At 45.0% G+C, this 16,016-nt stretch overlaps 1 protein-coding gene across 5 annotated transcripts in view; it reads left to right on the top strand.

Annotated features, from left to right (window-relative positions):
• The first annotated feature begins 3,910 nt into the window (after nt 1-3,910).
• Nucleotides 3,911-16,016, top strand: part of zswim8 (zinc finger, SWIM-type containing 8) — a 199,969-nt gene continuing 187,863 nt past the window's right edge. For 2 of the 5 annotated variants that reach the window (XM_072583455.1, XM_072583459.1), the window contains exons 1-2: nt 4,141-4,226; nt 4,718-5,389. In XM_072583455.1, the coding sequence (XP_072439556.1) occupies nt 5,212-5,389 (178 nt within the window). In that variant the 5' untranslated portion in view covers nt 4,141-4,226; nt 4,718-5,211. Of the gene's footprint in view, nt 3,939-3,975; nt 4,259-4,717; nt 5,390-16,016 lie in introns of those variants that run through there. The other 3 variants (XM_072583458.1, XM_072583456.1, XM_072583457.1) reach the window with 3 other exon arrangements.

The raw sequence follows: 16,016 nt of genomic DNA, 5'->3' as shown, positions 1-16,016 counted from the left end.
TACTGTCGTAGTTAGTCTTCCCTCAATTAAATATTTTCGCCTGAGGCCTACTCTTATCCTTATCCATAAGTAATCTAAAACTTACAGAATTATGGTCACTGTTCCCAAAATGCTCCCTCACTGAAAATTTGCTCGCCTGGCCAGGCTTATTCCCAATACCAGGTCTCATATGGCCCTTCCCTAGTTGGATTAGTTGCATATTGCTTCAAAGAAATCATCTGGACACACAAATTCTGCCTCCATCCAAGTCCCTGGTATGAAGGGAGTCCCAGTCATTATTGGGAAGTTAAAATCACCCATCACAACAACCCTGTTGTTTATACATTATTTTATAATCTATCTGTTCCTCTATCTGGCTGTTGGGAGACCTGTAGTACAATCTCATCAAAGCAATTGTGCCCTTCCTATTCCTGAGCTCTACCCCATGGCCTTGCTGGATGAGCCTTCCATGTTGTCCTCCCTCGATATAACTGTGATATTCTCCCATCTCAGTAACGCTGATATTTCGGTAGATGAGGGCTGAACTCCAACACTTTCCTGAAGAGTGATGAACACTTACAAATTGTTCACTCCAGGTACAGAGGAGAAATATAATCATAGAATAGTATCCCTACATTGCGGAAACACGCCCTTCAGCCCAACAAACTCACACTGACCGTCTGAAGAGTATCCCACCCAAACACATTCCCTATTACTCTACATTTACTCCTGATTAATGCACCTAATCTACACGTCCCAGAACACAATGGGCAATTTAACACAACCAATTCACCTGACCTGCACATCTTTGGATTGTGGGAGGAAACCCACGCAGATTCGGGGAGAATGTGCAAACTCCACACAGACAGTCGCCCGAGGAATCAAACCCGGATCCCCAGTGCTGTGGGGCAGCAGTGCTAACCACTGAGCCACCATGCCATGTAATGGTGTAGGATCGCGCTGAACATCATGAGAACTTTTTTCAGTCAGGAAGAATCTAACATCACCTGAATTGAATTGAATTTAATTTATTGTCACGTGTACCGAGGCAGAGTGAAAAGCTTTGTCTTGTGAGCAATACAGGCAGATCACAGAGATGAGTAGCATAGATAAATAAATAATAGGCAAACAGTGGCAAAAACAAAAACAGGCAAATGTTAAGAGTTTGTGAATCCATTCAGTATTCTAACAGTAAAGTAGAAACTGTTGCAAAACCGGCTGGTGCGTGTGTTCAGGCTTCTGTACCTTCTCCCCGATGGTAGACGTTGTAGAAAAACATTGCCAGGGTGGGATGGATCTTTGAGAATGCTGGTGTACTTTCCTTGACAGTGGGCCTGGTAGATGGATTCTATAGATGCGAGGTTGGCCTTTGTGATTGTCCGGGCCGAGTTCACTACTCTCTGTAACTGTCTCTGATCTTGAATGGTGCAGTTGCCATACCAGGTAGTGATACATCCAGACAGAATGCTCTCGATGGCGCACTTATAAAAGTTGGCAAGGATATTCACCGTCATGCCAAATTTCCTCAGCTACCTGAGGAAGAACAGGCGTTGTTGGGCCTTTGTAACCAGTGCATCCACATGAAGAGTCCAAGAAAGCTTCTTGTGGATGACCACTCCCAGGACCTTGTCACTTTGCTCATTCCACTTCTGTGCATTAATGTGTAGGGGGGCATGAGTAACATCCCACTGAAAGTCAATAATGAGTTCCTTGGTTTTGCCGGCATTGAGAGCTAGGTTGCTCTCAGTGCACCATTTTTCCAGGTTTTCCACCTCCCATCTGTAATCTGTTTCATCGCCATCTGAGATTCAACTGACTATGGTGGTGTCATCAGTGAACTTGTAAGTGGACGACCTGGAGGTGTAACCTAGCAACTGGCATGCAGTGATTAATCCCACTTACCACTCGGATAGCCTCACAGTCAGTTAATGGGGCCTTCCCCAGCTGCATGGGGTGTCAGGTGAGGGTGGACCTAGAATGCCCAGAAAACAGAACCTCCAACCCCTTCCCAAATCTGAGCACCACCTCTTCAGCTTCCAGTCAACTAGACCCTCAGGACTCACTCCAACACCCCTCATTACTCCCCATGAGCTTAGTCTTAGGTTCAATCCCAGTTAAAAGTGGCCGTTCCCCCTCACATAAACTATAGAAATGCTACAACAAACATATTTTCCAGAGGGGAAACAAGTTAAACAGTAATACTTGGAAATATACACACTGGTTATATACTACACCTCTATTTTAAAGTATACAAGACAAATTCTGAATTTTTTTTATTCATTCACAGGATGAGGACATCACTGGCTGCGTCAGCAGATGTTGTCCATTCTTAATTGTCCAGATGGTGGTTAAGAGTCAACGACATTGCTGTGGGTCTGGAATCACATGTAGACTAAACCAGGTAAGGATGACAAATTTCCTTCATTGAAGGACATTAGTGAACCAGATGGGTTTTTTTACTTCTGACAATCAACAATGGATTCATGGTCATCATTCAACTCTCAATCCCAGATTTTTGTTGGATTCAAATTGCACCATCTACCACGGCCCCCCAGAACGTGACCTGGGTCTCTGGATTCACAGTCCAGTGGTAATACCACTAGGCCATCGCTTCACCCTCATTTGTGGTGCATTAGGGATGATATGTCCCTACCTCAGGGCTTGAAGGCCTGGGTTCAAGTCTCACCTGCTTTTGAAAGGTACCTAAACAGGTTAATTAACCAAGTCTGGTCATACCAGAGAGGAAGGTCACTGGACTCAAAACCTTAACTCTGATTTCTCTCCACAGATACTGCCAGAAATTTCTGATTTCGGTTCTGGTCAGACTTCAATGTCTTGTTTCTCAGTTTTATTACTTTGTTTTAACCTCCTCCCAGCCAGAAAGACAACCAGTTCCCCTAAAACAGGAAAAGTGAAAGCATTTTTAAAAATTGTATTGCTTGCCCCCCTACACCTAGAGATCACTCATAGTGAGACTTTAAATCATAACTCTCTACAGATGCTGCCAATGCAGCTGAAGGTGTTAATCTTTCAGATCTCTGTGATGCATCTAGACCACTTTATAAAAACTGAAAGAACTGCGGATGCTGTCAATCAGAAACAAAGGCAGAACTTGCTGGAAAAGCTCGGCAGGTCTGTCAGCATCTGTGGAGAGAAATCAGAATTAACGTTTCAAGTCGAGAAGGGTCACTGGACCCGAAACCTTTTTCATATTTCTTAATCTGATTTCTCTGCACACCTGCTGTGCTTTTCAGGCAGATTCTGATTCTGTACCTGGAGCACTTTCCTATCTATAACTTCCTAAATTAAAAAAAAAAGGTATGTTGCTCAGGAATGTGCAGCCAGAATGGGGGGTGGGGGTGTAAGGTCAAACAAAACTTCTCCATTAAGAAAAAAATGAATGGAGATTTGATGGTACCAAGACTGAAACTGTAGGTATGCAAATAGGAAGGGATTGGAGCGATATGGATCAGGCTATGGCAGGTGGGACTAGATTGGGGTGGGATATCTGGTCAGCATGGACGGGTTGGACCGAAGGGTCTGTTTCCGCGCTGTACATCTCTATTACTCTATGTGGTCACCTCTAACCATGAACCACTCAGCTCATGACCAGATTGGGCAAGTGGGTGGGAGCATAGCATTGGCTTTCCCCTCGCTAATTTCTTTTCGTTGTGTTGTAAAGCAGGCTTGAGTAGGAAAGGAGACGTGAACTGGGGTGGGGGAGTCCTTTTTTTTGCTCTTTCTGCTCCCTCCCACTTTTGCAAGGCTGCATTACTTAGAGAGAGAGAGAGAGAGAGAGCGAGAGGGAAAGCGTGCTGTCAAAAGTGTCCAAGCGTCAGACTCTCATTTCCTTTTACGTATAGGAAGTACCCGGGTTAGAGGTCGTTTATATATATATATATATACACACACATACATACAATCTTAGCAAAGAGAAAGGAAGATCAGGATCTAAAGAGGTTGGTGAGGGGTGTTTTTATTTTGTCTGTATGCTGCTGCGTTACCCTCTTGCCTTTGCAACAAAGGGCTGACAGGACACACACACACAGAGAAGGGGCTGATCAATTTCAGAGCCATTCAATTCTCAGCCTGTGCAAAAAAGAGAGAGAGAGAGAAATCATGTGATGGAAACGGAAGTAGCCAACAGCTGATGACTGACCCAGGTGAAGTATCCATGTTTAGAGAGGACACTCAGAGAGAGAGAGAGAGAGAGAGAAGGGGGGTGTTCTCAAACAATAACAGAAACTGTGAGAAACAGCTCCCGGCTCTCTGCGTTTTGGTGATTCCTTATCGTCACCGTCGGGGATTTTTATTTTAAATTTTGCTTCGTAATTGTTTCCGTGTGTCAACTTTCTTTTTGTGTGTGCCTGCCCCCTGTTCTCTCTGGCAGAGGGGAGAGGGGATCTGCCTGGGTTTGAAGTTTGCTACATGAAAGGGGGGGGGTTCCCCGTTCTATTTGCAGCTGAAATTGACACATTTGTTGCCAGCGCCCTTATTGTTGCCATTTCATGGGAAGGGGGTGGGATTCCCCTTCTCTCTGTGTGTCTGTCTCTGTCTCCCTCTCTCTTTTCCCAAACCACATTCACTGGTCAAGGACAATTTTGCCCAGAAGGAGAGAAGCAACAGCAAAATTTCAGGCTCTGTGCATGCCCTCACTCTAACCATATTTTCCCCTTGGGGGGGAGGGGGAGAAAATACGAGTTATTTTATTTTGAAATCTACCCTTTTGTTGTTTCAGGTTTCCGAGGATTGACTGGAGGTGACTTTTGTATCTCTCTTCTCTTCACCAACTCCTCCACCCCCCCACCCCCCACCAACATTCTTCAGCCGAGAGAGAGCGTGTGCCTGTAAAGGGAACAAAAGGGACACCAAACTGATTGCTGTCCATAGCCACAACATCAAGAAAAAAAAGGATCTGTCTCTTGAAGATGTTTTAAATTCTCTTTTGGAGGTTTTGTTTATTTCAGTGGGAAATTTGGAATGCAGAATTTGTTTGACTCATTTATCCAAAGGGTTGGATACCCGAATGAATGACAAGAGGCCATTTCCACTTAAAGGGGACACCAGGGCTGTTTCGGAAATCGACTTAAATGTGAGGAAGTTGAGTCAATTCGAAGGCCCCTGAACCCAAGGAATTGTGTACAAGTCTATTGTTCCCAAGTGCCTGCGAGCTTGGATTCCTTTACACACCTTGACTGCTTTCTTTGGATCATTCCTGCCACTGTCAATGTGATGGAACTAATGTTTGCAGAGTGGGAGGATGGCGAGAGATTTTCCTTTGAAGACAGTGACCGGTTTGAGGAGGATTCTCTCTGCTCCTTCATATCTGAGGCAGAGAGCTTGTGTCAGAACTGGCGAGGGTGGAGGAAGCAGTCTGCTGGCCCCAATTCACCAACTGTTAAGATCAAAGGTGAGCCATTGTAAAAACGTAACAATCAAGTGTCCTTGGTAGCTCTTATTTTCCTTGTAGTATTTCACTATCTTTAACTTAACCTAAGTTTTTTTTTTAGCAAGGCTCAAAACAGATGCAGTATTTCGGTGTAAACACCCCTCTGGCCCCAGCTCTCTTACAATACAGTCCCTGCTATCTGCACAAACTTTTACACAGAACAACATCTTGATAACCTTGTTTTAATGTGGAACTAGCCTTCTGAGCAGGATCCAGAACCGAACAGGGAGGGTCTAAACTTGATTAAAGCATGCCTTTGTAACTGGTACATCTCCTGTTTCAGCAAAAAAAAAGACTGATATTTAATGCTGGATTGTAATAATAACTGTGTGACTGGTTGATTTTTGTTTTGGGGAAATGTGAATGTTTGGGACATTGGGACTCTGAGAGTCCATTTTGAGTGGTGTACTGTTTTGAGGCCCGTGCTGTAACAGTCCAATGTTTGCATGTGTTCCTGCGACCTACCCATTACCATGCATTTATGGATTTCTTCAGAGAACATTATTGCAACATTTCCTGGATAACTGCCATTTTTAGTGCCATGCAGGATTACACCAGGGACAAATTCATTTGTAGACTCTCAATGTTTCTTCATATTCGCTGTTGAAAACTGTGTATATATTGAATTGGATAAGTTGTTGCGTGGCTTTTGTTAGTGATAAGTTTTTTTTTGCCCTGTGAAGTGGATGCTCTTTCCATTCCATCAGCATACAAACCTACTTTGTGCTTTGCTACCATTTGTCTATAGCCTACTTTAATGTTCTCCTAACCAGCCCAATTACCACCACCTCACCCACCTTTTTCATCAATCTGAAGGTTTGCGCATCTTCTGGATCACACCAAGTCCCATGCTTCCACTTACCTTGCTGCCAGATCTGACAATGCTTCTGTTATACAACGCTCATGTTCAAGATGCTCCAGGCCCTTGTCTCTTTGTATCTCTGTAACCTGAGATACACGTTCTGGTATCCTGCCTATCCCTGATTTTTATAATTTAGTATGCCTCCTTAAATCTCTGTCTTCCTTTTTTAAAACACTCCATTAAACTCTTTGTCCAGCACCTGCCCGTTTGTGTCACACTTTGTCAATGTACCTGTGACATGCCTCGAGATGGAATTACTCCATTAAAGGCAAGGCAATGGCCTAGTGGTATTATCGTCGGACTGTTAATCCAGAGACCCAGGTAATGTTCAGGGGACCTGGGTTCAAGTCCTGCTACGGCAGATTTTGGAATTTGAATTCAATAAATATCTGGAAATAAGAGTCTAATGATGACCATAAATCCATTGCCAATTGTCAGTGAAACCCATCTGGGTTCACTGATGTCCTTGAGAGAAGGAAACTGCCATCCTTACCTGATCTGGCCTACATGTGACTCCAGACACACAGTAATGTGATTGCCCAGAGGGTAGTTAAGAGTCAATGGGGGTGGGCAATAAATGCTGCATAACCAGCGACACCCTCTTCCTGTGCTTGAATAAAGAAAACAAAATGAGAATGTTGGGGGGGGGATACCTGATGTCTTTGTAACCAAAGCCAAATTGTGGCTTTCCTTGTTGGACACCTACCCTGGGCCAGAAATGATTTTGACGTTGGAGGATAATGCTTGAGGGTAATGCAGAGGTGGATGCAGGAGTGAATATAGAAACAAAAGGCTGGGCTGGATTCTTCCAGTGGATGGTTGGACTGTTTTGCACAATAATTTGTGCAGTGAGTGTCACCTGAATAGCAACCAGATTGGAGATATCTTTTAAAAGCGTGTGTAGATTGACAGTACCTGTGCACAAAGTTATTCCAGGCAGATTTTGCTTCTTAGAAATATCTGGGCTAAACTGTTGCTGGAAGTTGGGATTTATTAATTATATGGTTCCTGCATAATTTGAATCCTGTCATGTTTAAGTGAGTGCTTAGATAGCATGTTTGGGAGACAGGGTTTTTACTACTTGATATATGAAAGTTGGATATTGAGAATAGTTGTCTTTTTTTCTGTCCCCTAGCTGTTGATTGTATTATAGAGACGGAGCATCACAGCAACATAATATTATAACACAGGTTGTAAATGATTTGTGAAAACAGAACTGCGAATGCTGTCTTAGGATCATAGAGATGTACAGCATGGAAACAAACTCTTCAGTCCAACCCGTCCATGCCGACCAGATATCCCAACCTAATCTAGTCCCACCTGCCAGCACCCGGCCCATATCCCACCAAACCCTTCCTATTCATATACCCATCCAAATGCCTCTTAAATGTTTCAATTGTACCAGCCTCCACCACTCCCTCTGGCAGCTCATTCCATACATGTACCACCCTCTGCGTGAAAAAGTTGCACCTTAGGTCTCTTTTATATCTTTCCCCTCTCACCCTAAACCTATGCCCTCTAGGTCTAGACTCCCCGACCCCAGGAAAAAGACTTTGCCTATTTACCCTATTCATGCACCTCATAATTTTGTAAACCTCTATAAGGTCATCCCTCAGCCTCCGACGCTCCAGGGAAAACAGCCCTAGCCTGTTCAACCTCTCCCTGTACCTCAGATCCTCCAACCCTGGCAACATTCCTGTAAATCTTTTCTGAACCCTTTCAAGTTTCGCAACATCTTTCCGATTGGAAGGAGACCAGAATTGCACGCAATATTCCAACAGTGGCCTAACCAATGTCCTGTACAGCCACAACATGACCCCCCAACTCCTGTACTCAATACTCTGACCAATAAAGGAAAGCATACCAAACGCCGCCTTCACTATCCTATCGACCTGCGACTCCACTTTCAAGGAGCTATGAACCTGCACTCCAAGGTCTCTTTGTTCAGCAACACTCCCTAGGACCTTACCATGAAGTGTATAAGTCCTGCTAAGATTTGCTTTCCCAAAATGCAGCACCTTGAATTTATCTGAATTAAACTCCATCTGCCACTTCTCAGCCCATTGGCCCATCTGGTCCAGATCCTGTTGTAATCTGAGGTAACCCTCTTCGCTGTCCTCTACACCTCCAATTTTGTCGATCGGAAGCTAAAAATGGAAATTGCTGGAAAAGCTCATCAGGTCTGCCAGCATCCATGGAGAGAAATCAGAATTAACGTTTCAGATCCAGTGACCCTTGGAGTCCAGTGAACTAAATTCTGAGGAAGGGTCATTGGATTCGAAACATTGACTCTGATTTCTCTCCACAGCTGCTGCCAGACCTGCTGGGTTTTTCCAACAAATTTCTGTTTTGATATTCATGATTATGTTTGTGAGTCTCTGTTTTTTTTTCCTCTCTTTTTCTTCCTTTCTCGCTTTCTCTTGTCCAAATGCAGTCAAAGCTATCACTAAGAAGTATCTGATAGAGTATAAACAATTTTTGATGAAATCAAAATTGATTCCTTCTAAAACGTTGCATTTCTCTGTGCACATTATTGAGGGAGCACTAGGTCTTATTGCTGTTTTGGCTGAAATTTTGTTTGTGAATTATACCAATGCAATGGTATTTGACACTGGAGAAATAATAAATGTAGTTAATAGTTTTACTCATTTTATAAAATAAATTGAGGCTACAGAAATTGTTGTGCTTCAAAATAGTGTAAGCATATCCTTTTAATTACACATAAAGGTTCTGTGTTGCTGATTTAAACTATTTCAAAGCAGTTTTGTTTAAATTGAAAACTATGTTATGTCAGAGGCAAGTAGTTCACTTGAGGTCATAGGATTTGTGTCTGTAAAGATTTAGTCTGAAGTCATGCAGTAGAGGGTGACTGAGAAAGGAATGGCTGACGCCTACAAAGACTAAGACCACTTGTTGTAATTCTAGAGAACATTGTAGGGCTCAGAATTGCTATTGGGCCAACCTGGTGTATTATCAGCCAGTTACTATCGAAAGAGAAACGATTGAAACTTGACAGCGATACTTTAATTCATCACCATTTTGAATTTTCCTGAATCTTAGTGACGCGAATGTAATTATGCATATTTCATCCAGACTTTAGCAGTTTTGACGTTGTATAAGTGGACTGGAGTGAGTCCTTGTGATACTATCTCTACCTCTGGGCCCGGAGGCCAGGTCGATGAAAAAGTATATGGAAATGGAGTGGGAGACTCTCTTTAACTCGTGGCAGTGGTTAGTTTGTTTACTGGGGGGGGTTGCTCTAGATTTAGATCTAAGATTTGCAAAGTGAAGATGGGAGGAAATCTCACCTGCTGCATTTAGGTTTAACAACAGAGCTCTGAAAGAGAAGTGAGTTCTCCTCCATGCTGTCAGGTCTGAGGTGCCTAGGTTATTTCTATCCATCTGGTGCGTTATCATCTGAAGTCAGTGAGAACAAGTAATATGGGTTCACATTAAGTCTGCTTAGGTAGGACTGTGGCACCCAGAACGAAATAGATTAATGGTTGCAACAAAAACAGAAATTGCTGGAAGAGCTCAGCAAGTCTGGCAGCATCCATGGAGAAAAAGCAGAGTTAACATTTCGGACCCAGAGACTCTCCTTCACTTTTTTGATTGAATGGCTGAGCAATCTTGAAGGGCCAAATGGCCAGCGTCTCTTAATTGATATGTTTGTATGTAATTGGCCTTTTTAAAGTACGCATTTGATCTGCGCTGATGCATTTACACGATGAGTTCGGTTTGTCAAATTCATGTCAAACATTTTAGGAATGTGGAGATTCTATTTGGCCACAGCGGAGAGCGAGAGAGCAATGGAGTATCGCCCTAAGGGGAAAACCAGAGAAATGCTTGAAACAGAGGAAGGTGTAGGTTCAGGAGGGAGTGGGGCGGCGGGATTAGCTGTGCATTGCAATCAGCTTCCAAAGGCACACTGCAGCGAGTCAGTACTACCTGTGTTGTAAGCAAATTGCAAGGGGGTTACAGAAAGTCAGGTGAGTGGGGCAGAAGCCTGAGTATAAAGTGAGCTTGTCCGTCGTGGGAGCAGAGTAGTAGAACAGAGCCGTACTTATTATTTAAATGCAGAGATACATGCAGAACCATGAGGTGCAGAGGGTAATGGGTTTCCTGCACACGAATCTGAAAAAGTTAGTGTGTGCAGCAACAGCAAGTTAATTTGGAAGGCAAATTAAATGTTGTTTTTTATTGGGATAAGGGGATGGAGTAAAGAAAAAATAAGCAAGTGTTGTTGCCTCTGTAGAGGATCTTTAATGTCCAGACTACATGTGCAGTTTTGGTCCCTTACTTAAGCAAGGATATGCTTGTAATTCCGAGGAAACTGACTTGACTCATTTCTGGAATGGAAGGGGCAGTCCAGAAAGGAAAGCCCGATTTTGAGTCTGTGCACGTTGGAGCTTAGAAGAAGGAGAGGTAATCTTATTGAAATATATTGTCAAGTCCCTCGAAATAATATGTTTCCTTGAATCTAGAACTGGGTGATGGGGCAGTTCAAAAAGAAAAGGATCACAAACTCGAAATGGACTCGAGGAGCTTCTTGTTTCGATGGAGTTTAGGGGTGATGTCATCACAGCACCAGGGACCCACCTTCGGGCGACTGTCTGTGTGGAGTTTGCACATTATCCCTGTGTCTGCATCGGTTTCCTGTGGGTGCTCCGGTTTCCTCCCACAGTCCGAAGATGTGCAGGTCAGGTGGATTGGCCATGGGACATTGCGCACAGTGTCTGGAAATGTGTAGATTAGATGCATTGGTCAGCAGGAAATGTAGAGCAATAGGGTAAGGGAATGGGTCTGAGTGGATTACTCTTCGGAGCATCGGTGTGGCCTTGTTGCACCGAAGAGCCTGTTTCCACACTGTAGGGATTCTATGAAAGTGAATTTAAGACCACGTTCCGATTAGCCATGTTTTTCTAGCAGAACGGACTCGAAGGGTGGAATGGTCTACTTATGCTCAAACCCCTTCTAATCTTACAAACATCTGCAGTTGTGCTGGGACTGACTGTGTGGAAGATTGTTTGCACCTTCTGTTGCTTGGTTAAATGTCGGTGAGTTCAGGAAGACGATGTTTTGTGGGAGAACTTCTCGACTAGGTTTGCAATATACTTTTAGCAATGTACTTTAGGTTAACTTTTAGCATAACGGCAGTTTCCCTAATGACTCAGCGGTTTCCACCGTGAGTAGTTGAGTCACGCTGATCCAGGACTGTTTCAGGTGTAATCTCTTGCAGATGTGATGCGATCTGATCTCTCCAAGGGTTCCGTCAGGGTGCTCGACTGGGTCTTGCTAACTTACAATTCTGTACCCTTTCTGCTGGACCCCCAATCGTGGCACTCTTGTGAAAATATGCAGGACTGCCCCCCCACACACCCCTCCCCTTTTGTGTTTAGGTCAAGTATTGATCTCCCAACCAAAGAGACTGAAACTGATTACCTCATCTCTATTGCTTGCTGTTTGTGGGATCTGGCTGTGCACAAATTTAGCTGGGGTGTTTCCTTTGTCAGTGATGCTTAAAACCTTTTTGTTTGGTCAAGTATCCCACTTTCAAATGGATTAGTAATCATTCATTAGCCACCATCATTTAAATTGTAATCTTATATAATACTCAAGAGCTGGGCCAAACATTGTTTAAAGAGCCTGTCTTTGAGTTTAGGTATTTAAGTGAAATTTATGGAATTTGCCTCTTTTTAATAAGGTGGGTGGTCAGTCTACATTGGGGAGACTGGGCGCCTCCTAGCAGAGCGCTTTAGGGAACATCTCCGGGACACCCGCACCAATCAACCAAACCGCCCCGTGGCCCAACATTTCAACTCCCCCTCCCACTCTGCCGAGGACATGGAGGTCCTGGGCCTCCTTCACCGCTGCTCCCTCACCACCAGACGCCTGGAGGAAGAACGCCTCATCTTCCGCCTCGGAACACTTCAACCCCAGGGCATCAATGTGGACTTCAACAGTTTCCTTATTTCCCCTTTCCCACCAAACCCCCCCCCCCCCCCCCACCCCGCCCACCTCACCCCAGTTCCAAACTTCCAGCTCAGCACTGTCCCCATGACTTGTCCTACCTGCCTATCTTCTTTTCCACCTATCCACTCCTCCCTCCCCCGTCCCCGACCTATCACCTTCATCCCCTCCCCCACTCACCTAATGTACTCTATGCTACTTTCTCCCCATCCCCACCCTCCTCTCACTTATCTCTCCACCCTTCAGGCTCTCTGCCTGTATTCCTGATGAAGGGCTTTTGTCCGAAACGTCAATTTTACTGCTCCTCGGATGCTGCCTGAACTGCTGTGCTTTTCCTGTGCCACTCTAATCTAGACTCTGGTTTCCAGCATCTACAGTCATTGTTTTTACCTAGTTCTAACTCTGTAACAGTAGGAATTAGCTGGTGATGTTCATGTAGCTCCCAGAGCTTCACTGTGCCCACTCCCTCGGTGCGACGGGTCAGCCCTTCGTATGTCTCACGACTCGTACCAAATCCGTCTCGCGCTGTCTGTCTTTTGCTTGATATTTTCACGCTTTCTCTTGCCACCCTCCCCTGAAAAGTTTCTCCAGCCCACAGTTTGAACTGTTCTGCGTTGCAGTGGTGAGTCCAATTCGAGAGAATGGGGGAGTTGGTTAGCTGATTTGTTTGGCTGGACGGCTGGTTTGCGATGCAGAGTGACACCAACAACGTGGGTTCAATTTCCCTTCACTGCCTGAGGTCAGCATGAAGGACTCACCTTCTCCACCTCTCCCTTCACCTGAGGCACAGTTAACCCCAACAGTCATCTCTGAGAGTAGCCCTATGGTCCAATAAGACAATGGCAACTTTACCTTTTTTGCACTTCTAGTGCTCCATTGGCTAGAATCATAGAATACAATCCCTACAGTGTGGAAGCAGGCCATTTAGCCAGTCGAGTCCACACGAAACCTCCAAAGAGCATCCCCCCCCCACCATGGCTAATCAACATCCCTGGTCACTAAGGACAATTTCCCATGCCCAATCCACCTAACCTGCACATCTTTGTGACTGTGGGAACAAACCCACACAGACGCAGGGAGAGTTTGCAAAGTTTACATGGACAATCGCTCGAGGCTGGAATCGAACCTGGGTCCCTGGCGCTGTGAGGCAGCAGTGCTAACCACTGAGCTACCATGTCGTGTAGGTACACTCTGTATAGATATGGGTTCTTTCATTGATCCCGAGTCAGGAGGAGTTTAATCGATACCCAGTGGTCTGTGATGGAAGGGACGATGTCGGGCTGACAGCTAGTAAACCTCAGGCTTGTCTCTTTGAGTAAAGCAGTTTGTGGACCTGTTTTATGATCCTGGTGCCAATTAGGGCTGGCAAACTCCAGTATGACCAGCAATCCAATGGCATCTGTGAACCCACCAAACTGTGAATGATCAAAGGGTGTATGGAATGAGCTGCCAGAGGAAGTGGTGGAGCCTGGTACAATTACAGCATTTAAAAGGCACCTGGATGGATATATGAATAGGAAGGGCTTAGAGGGATATGGGCCAAATGCTGGCAAATGGGATAGGTTAGGATATCTGTTGAGTGTGATGCTGGAAAAGCACAGCAGGTCAGGCAGCATCCAAGGAGCAGGAGAATCGACGTTTTGGGCAAAAGCCCTTCATTAGGAATGAGGCAGGGAGCTTCCAGGGTGGTGAGATAAATGGGAGGGGGTTGGGGCTGGGGGAAGGTAGCTGAGTGTGGATGGAGATGGGGATAAAGGTGTTAGGTCGGAGGGGAGGGTGGAGCTGATAGGTGGGAAGGAAGATGGACAAATGGGGTGGGTCATGTGGACAGTGCTGAGCTGGAAGGTTGGAACTAGAGTAAGGTGGAGGGAGGGGAAAATGAGGAAATTGGTGAAACCCTCATTGATGCCTGGTCACTCCCTTAACACCTGACGCTGTGCATCTCTAGAACTGTATGAATGCAGAGGGGAGAGCTCCCACGGTAAAAAAAGATGGTAACAGAGATGCTGTGTTAGTTGCTTCAGGTGTTATTTATTGTCATCAGCCAGAGGTTCCTGGTCTGGTCTGTCACCTATTGCAGCACAGTCTCTTGCCTGTGAATTACTGGGTTGCTTCTGATTTAAAAGGGTTTGGCACTAGTTTGCAATTTATTGCGGTGTCTCAAAGGTTACCCACTCACTCCCCTGGTCCCGGGCATGCAGCCCAAAACGTTGTCCTTTCCACTTCCCATCTGAGAGGCAAGTGGCATTAGTGTCAAATCCAATTTAAAAAAAAAATTCTTTGATGGCATGGTCAATATTTACCCATGGCGAAAGTGAGGACTGCAGATGTTGGAGATAAGAGCCAAGAGTGTGGGGCTGGAAAAGCACAGCAGGGCAGGCAGTATCTGAGGAGCAGGAAAATCAATGTTTTGGGCAAAAGCCCTTCACTGGGAATTTTTACCTATTACCCATCCATAATTGGCTTTGACTGTTTCAGCCAACCAGCAACCATATTACCATGGGTCTGGAGTCACATGTGGGCTAGACCCGGTAAGGATGGCAGATTTCCTTCCTAAAGGACATTAGTTTTAGAATTACCATAGAATCCCTACAGCATGGAAACAATTCCACACCAACCCTCTGTAGAGAGTCCCACCCAGACCTTGAAACCCTGCATTATTCCCATGGCTGATGCATCTAACTTACACGTCCCTGAACGCTATGGGCAATTTTCCTTGGCCAGTCCACCTAAACTGCACATCTTTGGACTGCAGGAGGAAACTGGAGCACCCAGAGGAAACCCACACAGACAGTGGGAGAATGTGTAAACTCCACATGGACAGTCACCTGAGGGTGGAATCGAACCCAGATCCCCGGTGCTGTGAAGCAGCAGTACTAACCAACTGAGCCACCGTGCTGCCCTAGTGACTTAGAGTGCATACAGTGATTGACATGGTCATCCAGAATATTTACTGATTTCAAAGGTCCTGATGGGACTGGACAGGCTAGATGTAGGAAGAATGTTCCCAATGTCGGGGAAGTCCAGAACTAGGGGTCACAATCTAAGGAGAAGGGGTAAGCCATTCAGGACTGAGATGAGGAAGAATTTCTTCACCCAGAGAGTTGTGAACCTGTGAAATTCTAGCCCACAGGAAACTGTTGGGGGTCAGTTCATAAGATATATTCAAGAGCGAGCTGGGCGTGGCCCACTTGTGGCTAAAGGGATGATGGGTTAGTGAAGAGAGGGGGAATGAGATACTGAGATTGCATGGTCAGCCATGATCATATTGAATGGTGATGCAGGCTCGAAGGGCCGAATAGCCTCATACTGCACCGATTTTTCTGTGTTTCAAATATCCCAGGAACGTTAGTTTGAGGTTCCTGGCCCAGTGATATTACCACTATACCAGTGCCTCCCCCCTCCTCTGTTTTTAAGATTAAATAAATAAACAAGCGTGTGATTCATCAATCACTAAGGTACAGTTTTGTAAGCAAGCTGTCGAAACACTTTATTTGCATGTCATCCGCAGTTGAGTTGGAGGTGCCCAGAGTTTCTATTCCAGTTTGTAAAATTGCTGAGCGCGATGTTTCTGGTGATTTGCGAACACGAAGCAATAAGTTATCTCTGAGTGGAGGGGGAGGAAATCCTCTGAACTTGAAAGTTTTATTTGATGCCAGTTTTGACTTTGTAGAGGTTTATAAAATCATGAGGGGCATGGATGGGATAAATAGACATGGTCTTTTCCCTGGGGTCGGGGAGTCCAGAATTAAAGGG

The sequence above is a fragment of the Chiloscyllium punctatum genome, chromosome 13 (genome assembly GCF_047496795.1).
Source record: "Chiloscyllium punctatum isolate Juve2018m chromosome 13, sChiPun1.3, whole genome shotgun sequence".
NCBI classification, from domain to species: Eukaryota; Metazoa; Chordata; class Chondrichthyes; order Orectolobiformes; family Hemiscylliidae; genus Chiloscyllium; species Chiloscyllium punctatum.
The sequence above is the reverse complement of the archived record's forward strand: the minus strand, read 5'-3'. Positions and strand labels throughout refer to the sequence as shown.